Here is a 19,107-nt window from a genome sequence, read left to right on the forward strand (position 1 = left end):
GGGACGAAAGGCACACTAGTGCACTTATGTACGCCCCTTACTGACCTCTTAGGAACCTGGAGAGGTCAATCGTGGATAGGTCTAAGGGAGAAATGATGGGGGTTAGGGGTTGACACTATTGAGTCTGGTAATGAGTTCCACGCTTCGACAACTCGATTGTTAAAGTCATATTTTTTTACAGTCAAGTTTGGAGCGGTTAATAATAAGTTTGAATCTGTTGCGTGCTCTTGTGTTGTTGCGGTTGAAGCTGATTGTTTAAGTGTTCCCTTTATTTTTTTGAGCTGTATATTTCATGATAAATATTAGATAACAAAATAAAAACAAAGAAATTGGAACCAAAGCCAGATAGTTAATTACACTCCCCCCCCCCCCCCAATTACACACTGGAAGTAATCAGACATGACGAAAATGTATTAATTTGGGGTAGATTTATTTGATTTTTTAAAGATACTACATAGTCAAACAGGATTGGTCTTTTTTTTAACAGCATAGAACTAATTCCTACTAATTTTTTCCCCTACATAGACTTATTTTATATACAAAAACAGTTTTTTGACCGCTGTCTTCCCCAATGTTTAGATGATCAAAACTGAGAATTATGTGGTGCCCTAAGTGTTGGGAGGCAGAAGAATTCTTCATCACTACAGCAATAAAAAGGAAAAATTTGTCCCATTCGTCGACTCTGAACAGGTGCCTTTTTCTTTCTTTCTTTTTGTAGCCATTTAAAGCAGTAGTCAAATTCCCATGACAATGAAGAAAAACATGAGATGAAATACATTAAATAAGTTAAAATAGGCATACACATCTGGATGTAAAGAGCTTTTAACTTGGCTGCATGAACCAACAGCAATGGTAGCTTGGTCCCCTATTAGAAGAACAAGGGATTGTCCCTTATTCTGTATAATCTGACACAGAGTCAGCTGGCCAGTGTTTCCAACCTCGCAGTGGTGGGATTGCAACTGCTTCTTCTAAAGCCTTTCAACATCTTGGTAAATTCACCCAAACAAGACTTACCAATGCTGTGTGTCCAAGCATGTCCTTCTACAGACAGGACATCAGGAATCAGGAAGTCTACTGATAAGATTATTCCCCAGATCCTTGGTTGCTTAAGCACTGTTGCACCACTGCCTCCCTATATGCCACACTAATAAAAAATCTGGCTGACAGGCACAAAAGGATGTGCTATGGTTTCACTTTCTAGCTGGGCTGCTGAGAAGAAAGCAGCAAAAACTATGTTTATGTTAGTGAAGGGCATGCATTAAAACAAAAAACAAGCCTTGTTATCTCCAGAGGATTACCCCTTGTTTTTTGGGGGGGTTCAGGATGGAGACTTGATTTGAAACAGCTTCAAAAGAAGGATCGCTGAAAGCAGAATGCCAAATTACATCAAGGGACTGAAGGCTTTGAGCACACCTAACGCTGTGTATGGTTAAGGCCCATGAAAATTTGCTATGGCTGCAAACACTGAAGAAGCAAGGATCTCTGGAGCAGTGTTTCCCAACCTTGGCAACGTGAAGGTATCTGGACTTCAACTCCCAGAATTCCCCAGCCAGCATTCGCTGGCTGGGGAATTCTGGGAGTTGAAGTCCAAATATCTTCAAGTTGCCAAGGTTGGGAAACACTGCTCTGGAGGATGGGACAAACAGAATTGAAAGAAAAAAAGAAAGAGAAAAAGAAAAAAGAAAAAGAGAGATTAGAAGGCAGAAGTATATGGTCCCCATTAACACTCACACCTGGATCAGAAAACGACAAAAGGAATTTTATCTGATCAGATTAACTGCAAGAGAAGAAGGGAGGGGTTCTAACTGCAATAGCCCCATATAATGCTCCCTCTTACTGCAAAGCTAGTCTGAATAAGTGCCACCCCCCCAAATTCAGCTTGGAGCACTTTAGTGCAACATATTGTCTGAAGACCACCAGGTATTGGGCACCCTACGCTTTCAAACCCACATTTTATTTCCTTCACTACTACTCCAGAAGAACTGTTAAGTGTGCAACTGCGCCTCTCTATTTCCACTTCTCCCCATTCCCACTCCTAGACATAGTTTAAAGCATTCCAGAAGCATTTGGGTGATGCCCAAGCTGTGCGCAGACTGGCAAGGGACCCAGCGCAGCAGTGTTGTCAATTCAGAAGTCCCGATTCCTTTCCTGGCCCGCGAATCTGTCCCGAGGGAGTCCTCCTCTCTTCCTTCTCGTTGTTCTGCTCCTCCACAACTGCACAGGATGACATGGGAGCTGGAGAAAAGACGGCCATGCTTATATAGTTCATCATGGAATCGACACCTGATTAATGAGATACACTGCTGTGATTTGGAGACCAGACACACCCCACTGGGCAGAACCGTTAGGTTTATGGAGGAGGCAGGGTGGCGTGGGTATATTTTACAGGAAACCATCCACCTTGGCAACTTCAGCCAGCTTCTAAAGAACAAAACGGATCAGCTCCTCCAAAGGACGGACGTTTATTTTCTCCAAAGGGGAGAACTCTAGGAATAGATTTCAAAGTCCAAGAAATGCTTAAGGTACTTTTTTTTTTTTAAACAATGCACTTTCATAGTGTTAAATACATGATTCCTTCCTCTCTTCTCACAATCTGGATAATTCCTTCTCTCTTCTGCTTACTCTGTATACAGTTTAAACGTTCTAGTAGATTATGTTATGCTAATGTTATATTTGTGCAGGGGTAAAAATTTTTAAAAGGCAAGACCTGTGAGATGTCATACACTTTTTTTTTTGTTTAAAACATTTGTTACGAATAAATTTAATCCAATGATATGGCAAATCCATCAATTTGATTTACAATTCTCTGCATGCTGCCTCTACAAGGCAATTTTCCCTATAATTACGCCAACAATAAAGAACAAAACCACCAGCGCGAGTAATCTTGTGCTGAGACCCTCCTCCTTCACAGCGGTGGCGGAAGCATAGCTTGGATGGTTGGACTGGGGTGCCTTCCTCATCCTCAGCCCGTCTTCTTCCTGTTGGCAAAGTTAAATTGAAAGGTTTTTTTTTAAAAAAAAATAACAATGAAGCTTTGAAGTTAATTCTAATTTAGGTTAAGATAACAATCAATGCCTGCCCCACATCCTATACAGCCCTCCCACCATCAAATATTTTGTGCTTCAGTCTTTTAATATATTTAAAAAAAAACTTTGCAAGAAGCGTAAGAAAGCAACTTGCAGTTTGGGGAGTCTGAAATGTGACTTCATTCATGTTGGCCCCTGGATGTGTCCAATTAAGCATTTCCCACTCTCTGCTGGCTGGCCAACTGCCCCATTCATCCCAAAGGAGACTGAAATATGCGCAAACCAGACTGAGAACAAGGGTTTCTTTTCCAAAGAGAAAAAAACTGGTGACTTCTTTGGAGAAAGAATCTCATGATTCTTGATAAATGTGTTTTTTTCTTTTATGTGAACTGAGAACATATGCACCAAAGACAAATTCCTTGCCCAATAAATTATTCTATTCTATTCTATTCTAATTCTATTCTACTCTATTCCATTCCATATAAAGCCCTTTGTGGCATTGGACCAGAATATCTCCGGGACCGCCTTCTGCCGCACGAATCCCAGCGACCGATTAGGTCCCACAGAGTTGGCCTTCTCCGCGTCCCGTCAACTAAACAATATCATCTGGCGGGTCCCAGGGGAAGAGCCTTCTCTGTGGCGGCCCCGACTCTCTGGAACCAGCTCCCCCCGGAGATTAGAACTGCCCCCACCCTCCTTGCCTTCCGTAAACTCCTTAAAACTCACCTCTGCCGTCAGGCATGGGGGAATTGAGGCATTCCCCATCCCTCCCCTGGGCCTATATAATTTATGTATGGTGTGTCTGTGTGTATGTCTGGTTTAATAATGGGGTTTTTAAATGTTTTTTAAATTTATTAGATTTGTTATGAATTGTCTTATTGTATGCTGTGAGCCGCCCCGAGTCTAAGGAGAGGGGCGGCATACAAATCTAATAAATAAATAAATACATTGGGTGGTCCTCAGGGATTTAGTAGATATAGATTATACAGAACTTTACTCAGTGTGTTGCAGAGTGCAATCATTTGGGATGGATGGAGCCCTACATTCCTTAACCATTCATGTGGCTTCATCTGACGCCTTTATTATTTAAGCCTGATACAGCAAACTCTTGAATTAGGTGATGACCTGCATGAATTTATGATTGGTTGGTTCTTCAAGTTTCTTGTTTTTCTTATTAAAAAATAATCTTTATTGCTCAATCTGCAACAGAATTTTAATAGTTTAATCCCTAAAGTTTAAAAACATGGTCACAAATATTTAAACTAGAAAAAATGATGCTTTTATCTGCCTAGCCATACAAAGTGGGGTGGGGGGGATATATTTCAAGTATCATTAGTTTCATTTACTCAGTTTCTCTTCTCTCAAGCAGAACTGTTGTTAGATCAACACAAAATCCTACTTCATTTGGTTGGTGCAGCACTTATCCTTAATTAATTCAAGAAAAACAATATATCATTTTCACACAGCACGCTGACCTATAAGCTAACCACATGGAGTGGTTCATTAATTCATTAATGAAGATGAAAGAGCAAGGGGTGGCTCAGCATCATGTGAATAAAACCAGTGTAGCTTTTTAATTTTTGAGTTAATATAAAAGGTTGTGGTTTATAGGCTCAAGGTTGACTCAGCCTTCCATCCTTCCAAGGTTGGTAAAATGAGGAACCAGATTGTTGGTAGCAATATGCTGACTCTGTAAACCACTTAGAGAGGGCTTGAAAGCACTGCGAAGCAGTATATATGTCTAAGTGTTATTGCTATTGCTTATATAAAAAAGGGAGGTTGTTTTGGAATTCTGTACAAATTAGGTTGGTGGATTGTTCTACAAACTGATTAAAAATAGTGAATTAATTGTGACGAATCAATAATCCCATGTATAATCCAGCTATGACTATATTATGATTTGAACATCGGAGTGTTTCTAAATCTATTGACTATGTAGGCAACAGATAAACAAGTTTACCTTAAATTGTTTATTCTCCTCTCGTAACCTCTGAACTTCAAACTGCAGTCTCTTACATTCTTCCATTACTTTCTTCAATTCAATGTCATCTGAAGAAGAACTTAATGATTTTGACATTATAGAAGATTCTGTCTTTGATGCAATGGGGGATATAATTTTATTTATTTCTATATCATGCTGTTGAGAAAACGGGAAAGAAGAGTAGGAAGAGTTATTTAATGGCAATTATGCTGCCTATTGTAATTTAGCATGCAGAGGGCACCCGCAACAAAACAACAAGCTATGCAAAATTAATGCCAAATAATAATATTTAGTATTACAGTTCCAACTAAAGTTCTAAAATGTCTTGGCAAAACCCAAGATAGAAAGAAAGAAAAGTGAATGGACCTCTTGAAACAGCTAATGCCACAATTTTGGTATGCCTAATTAGAAAGCTGTTCTTTGCATCCTGGAAATTCTATCTAAAGGCCAGTGGTCTGGTGTGAAGTTTCCTCCAATAAATATATGTTCTGCAAGAATAGATGTTTTCTTACGTGCCTTTGGCCTAGTCCATCTAGGATTCTGCCATATCATTCTGAAAAAATAGCCAGGTACATTGCAGAAATCAATGAAGCTATAAATTATATGCCCTCGTAGGGATGTTGGAAGTTAATAGTTAAACATCACCAGAAAAAGACTCAAAAGTCTTCCCAAGTAGGGTGGGTAAAAATGACATTTTTTTTAAAAAAGCAGATTTTTAAAAATTTAAATCAGATTTTTTTGATTTTTATCAAATTTATTTTAATAAAACACTTTTGGTGAAAAATCTATCTAAATATAGTTTTCTATTTAGGAAACATCAATAATTTAGTTTATTCAGCATGAAATAGAACATAGTTATGTAGCTGTATATTCTGCAATCCTGGAACTGTCGGTGAGTCAACAGCAGGTTAGAGGGACAGAGATGACAATTGCTCTTTAAAAATTATGATTTAAATCTAATTGATTTAAATCAAGCCTTTTTACTAGTGATTTAAATCATGATTTTAATTGATTTGATTTAAATCAAATCCACCCTGTTTACAATCATACTTAGAAGTAACTACGAATTTTAAGAATCAGATTTTGAAAACAGTGAATATAAATGTAGTTTCAACTGTAGCTACGAATAACTTAGCATTCCTTGATCATTGAATGCATTTGTTCATCCATTAAAAGTAAAGAACTGCACATTTTGAATAAAAAAATAAAACAAAAATAATTGCACATGCTAAGGTGTTAGTCGCAAAGTTAGTCGCCTCTCGTAACCTCTGAACTTCAAACTGCAGTCTCTTATATAGAAACATAGAAGACTGATGGCAGAAAAAGACCTCATGGTCCATCTAGTCTGCCCTCATACTATTTCCTGTATTTTATCTTACAATGGATATATGTTTATCCCAGGCATGTTTAAATTCAGTTACTGTGGATTTACCAACCACGTCTGCTGGAAGTTTGTTCCAAGGATCTACTACTCTTTCAGTGAAATAATATTTTCTCACGTTGCTGTTGATCTTTCCCCCAACTAACTTCAGATTGGCAGTTCTGAAAACTTCTTACATTCTTCCATTACTTTCTTCAATTCAATGTCATCTGAAGAAGAACTTAATGATTTTGACATTATAGAAGATCCTGTCTTTGATGCAATGGGGGATATAATTTTATTTATTTCTATATCATGCGGTGGTGTTAGTCGCAAAGTCATGTTCGACCCATCGCGACCTCATGGACAAGGTTCCTCCAGGCTTTCCTGTCATCCTGTCCCCTTCTTCTTTTGCTCTCAATATTTCCCAGCATTGGGCTCCTCTCCAGTGAGACCTTCCTTCTCATTAGGTGGGCAGTTCAAGGGACTCGTAGGAGTCTTCTCCAGCAGCATAATTCAAAGGTCTCAATTCTTTGGTGCTCAGCCTTTCTTATGATCCAACTTTCAGCCATGCAATGCAACTGGGAAAACCACAGCCTTGACGATACACATTTTTGTTGTCGGGTATGGTAGCATCCTCCAATCTAAATACTGGGATTATAATCTAGGAGCAGTAGACCAAAATTCCAGAGTGCCATTGTCTAGCAATGTAAAGGACTGGCAGTTCCGAAAACATTTGCCTTAAAATGTTTGGTAAATTATTTATTTATTTATTTATTCAATTTTTATGCCGCCCTTCTCCTTAGACTCAGGGCGGCTTACAACATGTTAGCAATAGCACTTTTTAACAGAGCCAGCCTATTGCCCCCACAATCCGGGTCCTCATTTTACCCACCTCGGAAGGATGGAAGGCTGAGTCAACCTTGAGCCGGTGATGAGATTTGAACCGCTGACATGCAGATCTACAGTCAGCTTCAGTAGCCTGCAGTACAGCACTCTACCTGCTGCGCCACCCCGGCTCTTAATTAAATTAAATTAATTAAATTAAAATACTTTTTGCCATTTCTCATTGCTGGCTCAGACCTACGGTTGGGCTTAAGTTATTAGCCTGTAAAAATAAGCCATCCCTTTCATTTTAGAGCTTATGGGGAGTTGTTTTATTAAACACAGAAACATAGAAGATTTATGGCAGAAAAAGACCTCATGGTCCATCTAGTCTACTCTTACACGATTTACTGTATTTTATCTTAGGATGGATATATGTTTATTCCAGGAATGTTTAAATTCAGTTACTGTGGATTTACCATCCATGTCTGCTAGAAATTTGTTCCAAGCATCTATTACTCTTTTGAATAGGCCGTCCACTCACAAAGTCTTGGTGACCACTATTCTCTATCTGGTGGACCTCTAGGAGTGCTGTTTTTTGGAATAACACTAGCACTCCGAGACTTATACAGTAATCCCTCGCTACTTCGCGGTTCATCTTTTGCGGATTCGCTACTTCACGGGTTTTCAAAGGGGGCTTAAATCCATTGAAAATTTTTAATCCATTAAAAGTTCATAAAATTCTTCTACAGTACTACTGTGCTCTATTAAAGAAACTGGTAGGATATCACATGTAGTTCCAGCTGAGAAACATTATAGAATGACTGTTTAATGCAAAGAGTGGGTTTTAAAAGTCAAAATACTCTTTAAATACATTAAAAAAAAAATTTCCTCTACTTCATGGAAATTCGTTTTTCACGGGTGGTCTTGGAACGCATTCCCCGCAAAAAACGAGGGATTACTGTATACCACTTCATAGTGCTTTACAACCCAGAGTCAGCCTATTGCCCCCAACAATCTGGGTCCTCATTTTATTGATCTTGGAAGGATGGAAGGCAAAGTCAACCTTAGAAACATAGAAACATAGAAGACTGACGGCAGAAAAAGACCTCCTGGTCCATCTAGTCTGCCCTTATACTATTTCCTATATTTTATCTTACAATGGATATATGTTTATCCCAGGCATGTTTAAATTCAGTTACTGTGGATTTACCAACCACGTCTGCTGGAAGTTTGTTCCAAGGATCTACTACTCTTTCAGTAAAATAATATTTTCTCATGTTGCTTTTGATCTTTCCCCCAACTAACTTCAGATTGTGTCCCCTTGTTCTTGTGTTCACTTTCCTATTAAAAACACTTCTCTCCTGAACCTTATTTAACCCTTTAACATATTTAAATGTTTCGATCATGTCCCCCCTTTTCCTTGAGCTTCGAGACTCGAACTGCTGAACTGCTGGCAGCCAGCAGTAGCCTGCAGTACTGCACTCTAACCACTGCGCCATCAAATTCTAATGTTGACAAGAATTATATTATTAAGGATTATTATTATATGCTGTTTTATTATTGCTGTTAGCCGCCCCCGATTCTCCGGAGAGAGGCGGCATACAAATCCAATAAATAAATAAAATAAATAAATAAGAAGCCAAATTAAATCACTGCTCTGGTGTTCCCCAAGGGCAGGATAAGCACCAGAGGAAGCACCACTCTTCAGACCAATTCAAAGAGCTCCGAGCTGATGCTCTCTTAGCCACCCATCCACTCCTCCATAAAATCCCTAATATGACCTACAGTACTATTCTTCCTCACTGAAACCAAGTTACATTTTGACATACTGAAACTGATGATGGGAAATAAAATGCTGCTGTTATTTTCTTTAAGCCATTAAGCTTATAAAATAGGCGTTGATTGCTTACCTGAACGCCTCTTCTCGTACGGTGAGCGGGTACAGCAGTCACATGGGTTGCTCATGTCCAATCCGGTGGAACTGAGCCTAGTATTAAAAAAGCTTGCCGGATCCGCCCCTTCCCCAGAATTCGCGAATCCATAGACTAGGCTCAGTTGTGAAGCTCTGTAGTGTTCAACTCTTATTGTTAGAGGAAAAAGAATTATAGAAAGGTAAAAAAGGACACATACAAGGGCGGGAAGTGACTGCTGTACCCGCTCACCGTACGAGAAGAGGCGTTCAGGTAAGCAATCAACGCCTATTCTCCGTACTGAAGGAGCGGGTCCAGCAGTCACATGGGACATACCCAATAGATGGTCCCTAGGGTGGGATTAGATTGCTATCGTGTGAGATAACGGATTGGAGTACCCTTCTGCCGAAGGCAGCGTCCGCTGAAGCGTAAGAATCAATCTTGTAGTGCCTGATGAAGGAATTTGGCGAGGCCCAAGTGGCTGCTTTGCAGACCTCCTCCAACGGGGCTTGAGTCGCCCAAGCGGCCGAGGTGGCTGCGCTCCTGGTGGAATGCGCTGTGATGTTCCTTGGAACTGAGAGGGAGGCCGACTCATAGGCCTTAGATATAGTCCCTCTGATCCAACGGCCTATTACTGTTGAAGACACTTTGGCCCCCATGACTCTGGGATGATAGGCTATGAAAAGTGCTTCTGACCTCCGAAAGGGTCCTGTGCGTTGGATATAGATTCTCAGCGCTCTGATGAGATCCAGGGTGTGCCATCTAATTGCCAAGGGATGGTCTCGTTGGAGGCAGAAGGAAGGTAGGACAATATCCTGAGATCTGTGGAACATGGAACTGACCTTGGGTAAGAAGGTGGGGTCCAGTCGCAAGACTACCTTGTCCTGATGGAATTGACAAAGGTCCTGCCTGATAGAGAGGGCAGCCAGCTCCGAAATGCGTCGGGCAGAGGTAATAGCCACCAGGAAAGCTACCTTAAAGGATAGGTACCTGAGGGACGCCGATTTTAGGGGTTCGTATGGTGCCTGCGTGAGGGAATGGAGAACCCGTGGCAAATCCCAGGATGGATACCTGTGGACCTTGGAAGGTCTGAGGTTGGCTATGCCCTTGAGGAATTCCTGAACTTCAGGGAAGGATCGGAGAGGCTGTCTGCGGGGACCCCCTAGGACAGATGAAATGGCTGCCAGATGACGCCGGAGGGTGCTGGTGGAAAGTCCTTTATGGAAGCCTTGCATAAGGAAGGAAATAATTCTGTGTATGGGGATGCACAGAGGGGAGAGACCTTCCTGTAGACACCACTGGTGAAACTTGGACCACGTGTGGTCGTAGATTCGATTGGTCGAACCCCTTCTGGCCTTTAAAATGACCTCCACTGAATCGGGGTCATGACCACGCAGTTCTAAGTCTCTCCTGATAACAGCCAGGCGGTGAGGTGGAACCACTCCGGGTCTGGATGGAATGAGGCCCCCTGCCGCAGCATATCCCCCGAAACGGGGAGTCGCCAAGGGTCCTGGACGGACAGCTGTTGGAGATCCGCGAACCAGGGCCGGCGGGGCCAATGAGGGGCGATTAAGATTACTCGGGCCCTCTCGGTGAGAACCTTGTGAATCACGTCCGGGAGAATTGGAATTGGAGGAAATGCGTAGAGTAGGCCTGGAGGCCATGGACTCCGGAGGGCATTGATTGCTTCCGCTCCCGGGGATGGAAATCTGGAAAAGAAGCGAGGGAGTTGGGCGTTCGCATTGGTCGCGAAGAGATCCAGGACTGGTAGGCCGAATCTGAGGCTGATTTGATGGAACAGGTCCTGATGGAGGTTCCACTCTCCTGGGTCTATCGTTGCTCGAGATAGCCAGTCCGCCTGGACGTTGAGGCTCCCCGAGATGTGGTCGGCTAGGAGCGACCGAAGATGTTTTTCCGCCCAAAGGCCTAACTTGAGGGCCTCCCTCATGAGAGCTTTGGATCTCGTGCCCCCCTGTCTGCAGATATGGCTTTTTGTGGCAATGTTGTCGGTGAGAATGAGAACGTGCCGGTTGGGAATGCGAGGAGAGAAATGCTTCAGAGCCAGGGAAACGGCTCTTAACTCTAGCCAATTGATTGGCCTGGAAGCTTCCTCCGGGGACCACGTGCCCTGGGCTATCATCCCCTGGGCGTGGGCGCCCCATCCCGATAGACTGGCATCTGTGGTGATGACAAATTGATCCGGGCATCTGAACGGGGATCCTTTGTCCATGGCCGGAGACTTCCACCACTTGAAGGATCTGCGAACACTTGGCGGGATGACAATGCGCCGATTTGAGTTGCTGTGCCCCGATCTCTGAAAGGGTAATAGGAGCCACTGGAGTTCCCTAGCATGAAGGCGAGCCCAGGGAATGATGCCTATGCATGACACCATCTTCCCCAAAAGGGAAGACAGAGTTACTATGGATACTGAAGAATTAGATAGAATGTTAGAAATTAACTCCCCTATACTGAGTTTTCTCTCGGGAGAGAGAAAAACCTGGGAAGATTCTGAATTGATAATGGAACCCAGGTGAGAAATGGATGTGGAAGGTTGGAGGTGACTTTTTTCAAAGTTGATGGAAAAACCATGGTCCTGAAGGACTGACATGGTGACAGAAAGGTCTGTTTTCACTTTCTCTAGGGAGTTCCCATGAATCAAGATATCATCAAGATAACATAAAATGTGAATGGGAGACGCCCGGATATAGGCTGCCAGGGACCCCAAGAGCTTTGTAAAGACCCGAGGGGCCGAGGAAAGGCCAAATGGCATCGCCCTATACTGGAAATGCCTGCCTTGAAAGGAATACGTAAAAACTTCCTGTGGCATTTGGCTATAGGAATGTGAAGGTAGGCCTCAGTGAGGTCTAAGGAGACCATGAAATCTCCGGAGTGAATGGCGGCCAAAATAGAAGATAAGGAGTGCATTTTAAACTTCCTATATTTGATGAATAGGTTTAGTTTCTTTAAATCCAAAATAGCTCTCCAACCTCCGGAGGATTTTGGAACCATAAATAAAATGGAGTAAAACCCTAGGCCCTTCTGACCGGAAGGAACCGGTTGAATGGCTCTGATGGACAATAGATGAGAAATGGCCTCCTCCATACGGTTACAATCTGAGGAGGACCTGGGAGAAGGGCAGGAAATAAAACGTTTGGGGGGAGGAGAAATAAATTCTAAAAGAAGGCCAGTTTGAACAGTGTCAATGACCCAGGGGTCCTTGGAGGTGAGACGCCAATTTGAGGCGAAATGAGCTAGGCGACCCCCTATGGGAATAGAGGAAAGATTACCATCTAGGTTTTTTTGAGGCCCTGTTAGAAGAAGCTCCCCTTTGGAAGCGAAACCCTCTACCCCTGGAGTTCCTACTTTGGGAACGAAAGCGGGGGGAATACTGACCTGGAGATCTCTGATAGGAGGCAGCTTGATCTTGCTGGCGCCCCGGGCGACGAAAGGACTGCGTTTTGGTAGCCTTTTTTGTGGTTGGACCCAAAACTTTCTTCTTATCCGTGGTTTCCGTGAGGAGTGGATCCAGAAGATCACCGAAAAGAAGGTCGCGCTTTAAGGGTCCCTGGGATAACTGCCACTTCTGGCGTACTCCCGCTTGCCAAGGGCGAATCCATAGAAGTCTCCTTGCCGTTGTAGAAGCTGCAATAGACTTAGCAGAAAATCTGGTAGATTGCAAGGTGGCATCAGCCACGTACTGGGCAGCTGCAAAGACCTTGTTGAAGTCTTGTTGGCCTCTCAAGTCATCGGGAGGAATATGCTGTTGAAGTTGGCGAAGCCACAGCAGCATGGCTCTGGAGAAAAAGGAGGCTGCTGCAGAACTTTTAATGGCCCAGGAATCTGCCGTGAATCCTCTTTTGAGCATTTGTTCAATGCGCTTGTCCTCTGGGCGGAGGACTTCCTCCGCCTCTCCCGGCACAGCCGCTGCCGAATGAAGGATCTTGACAGGTTCATCCGGTTTGGGAAAGGATAGAAGCTCTTCATAGGAAGAGGAAAGTTTGTACAACTTCCTGTCTTTAGTGGAGGGATTAAGACCAGAGGCTGGGAAATCCCACTGTTTGAGTAAGGCATCTTTAAACAATTTAGGCATAGGAATTACCTCGTTATCCTCCTGTTCCTCAGTGAAATAAGGTAAATTCTCCTCCGGGGGATCAGTGGAAGTGGAGGCTTGTTTCTCCTGGGCCGCTAATCCCGTAGAAATCCTAGCTTTGAGGAGGAGAGATTTGAATAATTGAGAAGGGAAAATGGTAATTGGAGAAGGAACCTTTATTTGGGATTCCTCATCATCTGATAGCCCTTGGAAAGGGTCCTCATCATCCTCCATATCCTCATATTCGTCCTGAGAGGAATCTGAATCATCCTGAATAGGAGCCCTAACCGCTGGGGAAGAACCCAAGGGGCGGGAGGGACGAGAAGGAGGAGGAGGTAAGGGAAGCTCATTGATGGAAGAGAGTTTGGCATCAATGGCCTTAGACAACACAGCAAAAATAGATTGGAACTCAGGAGGTAAATTAGAGATATCAGCAGGAATGGCAGAAGAATCCCTGAAGGCCTGGGAGGATCCTGGCTGGGAGGAATCTTCAATAATATCTGGTTCCTCTGGCCCTATGCCCCATAGGTTAGGTTGGGGTCTGTCTAGGTTAGGCTCATCCAGAGATAACACAGGGACCCCAGAAGGAGGTATACTAGAAGCCTCTGGGGGGTCTTGACTACTGAGTACTTGGGCCTGCACTTTTAAACGTTTTGCTGATTTGTCATGGATTCTTTGTAGGGCTAGGTCCCTTCTCTTCTCGGCCCTGGTGACCTTAGTCGAGGGGCGGGCCCCAGGAGAAGAGGAGGAAGAGGCCTGGGGGATACTAGTAATCTCATCGCCTGTAGGCCTGGCCTCTCTGGGACCTTTAGTTGTGCCTCTCTTGGGAAAGGAAGCCATAGTCTGAAAATTAACAGAAGACAAGGCTGAGCCAATAACTGAATAGAAAAGGAGAAGAATTTGAAGGACTTCCCAAGAGGAATGGATCCTGCTTCGAGGCCTCGAAGCTGCTGAGACGTGAGGACAATCTGGGCAAACCCAGAGTTCGTGCCCCCAAATCCAGCGGGGCCAGCCTCCCTAAACTTTTCAATTAAGTAAACCAAGGCACTCTGGTTGGAGGCTTAGCCGGTGGAGAATTTAGCCTGGGACCCCCAAGGCCCGCTCCAGGATCCACGCGGTGGACTGAGGCCTACGCGGCTGGCAGGAGGCCAACACGAGAGGCCTAGATTTAAAAAGGGCGCGAAGGCCTTCGCGCCGAAAAATCGCTCCGAATATGCCTTAAAGGGGAAGCGATCGACTAAGTCCAGGAGACTAGAAAGCCGTCTCACTCCGCAGGAGGTATTTTTTTAAGCCCTTTAATATATATGCAATAAAGAATCAATAAGGCAATCAATTAATACTTGCACTAGAACCTCCAGGCCAAAGGATTAAAAGAATCCACAAGCGGCCGCGGGGATCGTACACGGCAAAACCGCCGGGGGAAAACGAAACCGCAACTTCTCCAAGGGAAAAAAGCCGAGCCGCAAACGGCTGGCGCTAGTGCAAGTAAAACAAATAAGGATAAACAGTCTTACTATTTTTGAAGGAAAAGATCGAAGGGAAGGTGTTAGAATGTTGAAACGAGCTATCACAATACAACCGCAGGATATGCGAACTGAGCGAATTCTGGGGAAGGGGCGGATCCGGCAAGCTTTTTTAATACTAGGCTCAGTTCCACCGGATTGGACATGAGCAACCCATGTGACTGCTGGACCCGCTCCTTCAGTACGGAGAAGTTTAAATTTATGCAAGTCATTGTTTTATAGTTCAATGTTTATGAGAGCTTAGAAAAAAATAAAGCAATCAATGTTTCTCTCTTTTTCCTACGCCAGCCTTCTCCACTGTCATCTTTCAAATGTGCTGGAATTGTAGTTCCAAGCCTTTTGAGACATCTTGAGAACTTTCAACTTCCTGCTGGCTAAGAATTAGATTCCTAAATCCTAGAGTCAGCATATTGCCCCAAAATCCGGGTCCTCATTTTAACCACTTCGGAAGGATGGAAGGCTGAGTCAACCTTGAGCCGGTGATGAGATTTGAACTGCTGACCTACAGATTTACAGTCAGCTTCAGTGGCCTGCAGTACAGCACTCTGCCTGCTGCGCCACCCCGGCTCTTTGTACTTTTATATTCGGGGTAAAGGAAGCCTCAATATTCATTCAATATGGTTTTCCAAACAGACACTATTCTAAAAGTGTAATGCAGAAATTGCGATATATGCTGCTCTACCTTATACAGTTTGAAAGCTGTGTGTGCATATATGCTATGACAGTGATGGCAAACCTATGGCACGGTTGCCACCATATATGCTGGCATGCGACTGTTAGCCTAGTTCAATTCCAATGTACATGTGTGTGCCAGCCAGCCGATTTTCGGCTTTCCCGGAGGCTCTGGGAGGGCAATTTCCACTTCCGAAGAGTCTCCAGGGGATGGGGGAAGGGCAATATCGACATCCCCAGGCACTGAATTATGGGTGTGGGCACTTGCACATGTGCGATAGTACACGGACACACATTTTCGGCACCCAAGGAAAAAAAGGTTCACCATCATTGTGCTATGATTTCATCCAAATGAGAGAGACTGGAATATTATACGGGGAGAACATCAACATTTTTGAAAGTAATGCTGAAAATTAAGGATCTGTTCTCAATCTATAGATAAAAAAGTTTCCACATCCTTCTTTAATCCAAAAGCATTTAAAAACAGTAGGTGGCAAGCACCAGAATAAAGGGACATGGTCTTTTTCAATCTGTTCTTCTCCAACCTTCTATATTTCAGTTGAAGCTCTAATACCCGGTTAGTCTGCCCAAAGATAGTTATACTCCCAACGTATCTGAAGGGTTACAGGCTGGAATTCTTAAAATCAAGCTAATGAAACTGTATTTTGAAAAGATGCCTTGCTTCTTGTTATTCCTACAACCAGAAAACCCTCTATTGCCGCTAGAATTAATCCTGTATATTTTAGGAATCAAAATCCAATGAAGGAAAACAAATAAATTGTAATTGTTTTGTACACTATTGTTGAGCAATTACGAACATCGAGACCATGAAATCTGCTGCTAAATCCTAAAACAAGAACTTTCAGTTGCATTACTATCTCTTTCTCGCCTTTTTTTAATCACATAAAAAGTAAAGGGACTCACGGGCTTATCGTTTTCTGCTGGCAGCTCAAACACACATTTAAGTTTAGAATCCATGAGTTCTTCTGGTTTTGCTTCTTTCCACTACAGCACAAACAGAAGTAACAAAGTTATTAAATAAAAGAATGTTTGGATTTATATTAAACTACAGTATTTATAATGTGGACACTATTGTTGAGACTACAACCTACTGAGTGGCTCCTTCATTGCATTGAGTAAGTAAATAAAACTGGTAGATGGATTTTTTCCCCCCATAGCTACAGATTTTATGTTTTTGTTTAGAAGTGAGCTTCACCAATGTCCCTCAGGATTCTCCAAATGGAATCATCATCATCTTCATTTAACGAGCCCATAATTCCTGGAGGGAGGAATCTGGACCTAGCAGAATTGCTTTAATGGCCAGGTGCCTTTCCTGTCGCCAATGAGGAGTTTTGTTCAGCAGATATATTCTCAGAGAAATGTATGCCTCTACCTAGGATCGAACTCACAGCCTCCTGATTGTGAGGCGAGAGCTCCATCTCTAGGCCCACCACACCACTCCATTCTCCAAACGGAATGCAATATTTTATTTGAGCTTGAATATTTGTCATGGTATGTATTTAATATCTTATTTTGCTTCAACCTCAGAAAGGATACTCATTTGCCTGGTTCTCTGAGAGGAAAAAGGGGCCAAATTATACACAGATAAGTTCTCATTTAACACAGACTCATTCACTGGCTGACTGAATGTATGATGATGCTGAATGAATGGTGCTTGTGACCAATAACTTCTACTTACTTTGGTCACAGTCTCCTGCAGTAGACATTTGCATCCTTCTTTGCTGGGATCTTACCAGTATTCAAAGGGGCTACCTTTGAAAAGTGTCCGGCTGGCGGGTCAGCCTAGGGGAAAAGCCTTCTCTGTGGTGGCCCCAGCCCTCTGGAATCAGCTCCCCCCAGAGATTCGCACTGCCCCCACCCTCCTTGCCTTCCGAAAGAGTTTGAAAACTCATCTTTGCTGCCAGGCCTGGAGTTATTAATCTTTCCCCTGCTTTCTTAGTATGATTGTTGAATGAAATGTTAATGGATTTTTTTTTTTTTATTAAAATTTGAAGCATTGTTTTTGGTGTACAGTGTTCCCTCGATTTTCGCGGGTTTGAACTTTGCGAAAAGTCTATACCACGGTTTTTCAAAAATATTAATTAAAAAATACTTTGCGGGTTTTTTCCCTATCCCACGGTTTTTCCCACCCGATGACATCACGTTATCGCCAAACTTTCGTCCGCCTTTAATAAATATTTTTTTAAAATAAACTTTAATAAATAAACATGGTGAGTAATAATCTGAATGGTTGCTAACGGAATGGAAAATTTCAATTTAGGGGTTTAAAGTGTTAAGGGAAGGCTTGTGATACTCTTCATAGCCAAAAATATTGTATTTACTTCCGCATCTCTACTTCGCGGAAATTCGACTTTCGTGGGTAGTCTCGGAACACATCCCCCACGAAAAGGGAGGGAACACTGTATATTAATTGGATTGTTTACTACTGTCTCTTTTATATGCTGAGAGGTGGCCCGAGTCCTCAGAGAGGGGCGGCATACAAATCCAATTATACTTGAAACTATTGAGGACTCCTATATTGGAATAAATAGGCATAAAACCAGGTAACCTCTGAGCACATATAAGAGGACAGCCAGCAAACATTCTGTCTGGGGCAGCAGATAGGGAACCATTCTGGCTCCCAACTTTAACGCTGTATAAATGGGAAGGGAGCATGTAAGCAGTATCAGGGAATCCCACCATTTCATCAGCATCCAATTTGGAAGGAGACGGAAGATTGCTTGGCAGCTGAAATTTGCTATTGAAATTTGGCTGTGTAATTCAACTGGATCATTTGCCAGCCTGTAAACATGGGAAGCACATGTTGCTTAACCCCTTTATTTGAGCAGTGGCATCTATCTGTGGATGTTTCCACTCAAACCCTTTACACGGGAAAGCACCGAAGAAGCAGAGGGAAGGATTTTTTTTCTGAAGAAGAAATGCAACCATAAATAATAGCAATTGGCTACTGAGCTCATCAAAATTTGCAGATCTCTGAATCAAAATGGGAATAGTCCAACAAGGGTATTCCAGAGTGTTAGTGCAGGGGAGTCAGTCCTATCACCAGATGGATAAAAGCAAATTACAGCAATCAAGTTTCTCTCTTTAACACTGCTTTATTTTCTATATAGTGAAGCATGTTTAAAGAGAAGAACAGTGATTAACAACTTTTCCCACCAATTACACTCTGATGCTTTGATAGCCATTCAGAAAGTAGAAAGAGCATGGCTGGTTAATTCAGACGTGGATAGCATGTGTACAGTTAAAACACAGTTCAAATTCTCCACTCGGAACAGTATACTCACCAGTGATGGCGAACCTATGGCACGGGGGCCATGGGTGGCACACTTCTGCCGCACGAATCCCAGCGACCAGTTAGGTCCCACAGAGTGGGTCTTCTCCGGGTCCTGTCAACCAAACAATGTCGCTTGGCGGGACCCAGGGGAAGAGCCTTCTCTGTGGCGGCCCCGGCCCTCTGGAACCAACTCCCCCCCCAGAGATTAGAATTGCCCCCACCCTCCTTGCCTTTCGTAAGCTGCTTAAAACCCACCTCTGCCGCCAGGCATGGGGTAACTGAGATACTCTTTCCCCAAAGGCCGTTTCAATTTTATGCATGATATGTCTGTATGTATGTTTGGTTTTATAATAAGAAACATAGAAACATAGAAACATAGAAGTCTGACGGCAGAAAAAGACCTCATGGTCCATCTAGTCTGC

At 43.1% G+C, this 19,107-nt stretch overlaps 1 protein-coding gene across 2 annotated transcripts in view; it reads right to left on the minus strand.

Moving 5' to 3' along the window:
* Positions 1–413: 413 nt before the first annotated feature.
* Positions 414–19,107, minus strand: part of VAPB (VAMP associated protein B and C) — a 95,433-nt gene continuing 76,739 nt past the window's right edge. Inside the window, exons 4-6 of one of the 2 annotated variants that reach the window (XM_070744552.1) lie at positions 16,315–16,395; positions 4,987–5,163; positions 414–2,978 (exon numbers count right to left, since the gene is read on the minus strand). In XM_070744552.1, coding sequence (XP_070600653.1) covers positions 2,820–2,978; positions 4,987–5,163; positions 16,315–16,395 — 417 coding nt within the window. In that variant the 3' untranslated portion in view covers positions 414–2,819. The remainder of the gene's footprint in view (positions 2,979–4,986; positions 5,164–16,314; positions 16,396–19,107) is intronic. The other variant, XM_070744554.1, reaches the window with a different exon arrangement.

This window comes from Erythrolamprus reginae, chromosome 3 (genome assembly GCF_031021105.1).
Source record: "Erythrolamprus reginae isolate rEryReg1 chromosome 3, rEryReg1.hap1, whole genome shotgun sequence".
Lineage (NCBI taxonomy): Eukaryota > Metazoa > Chordata > Lepidosauria > Squamata > Dipsadidae > Erythrolamprus > Erythrolamprus reginae.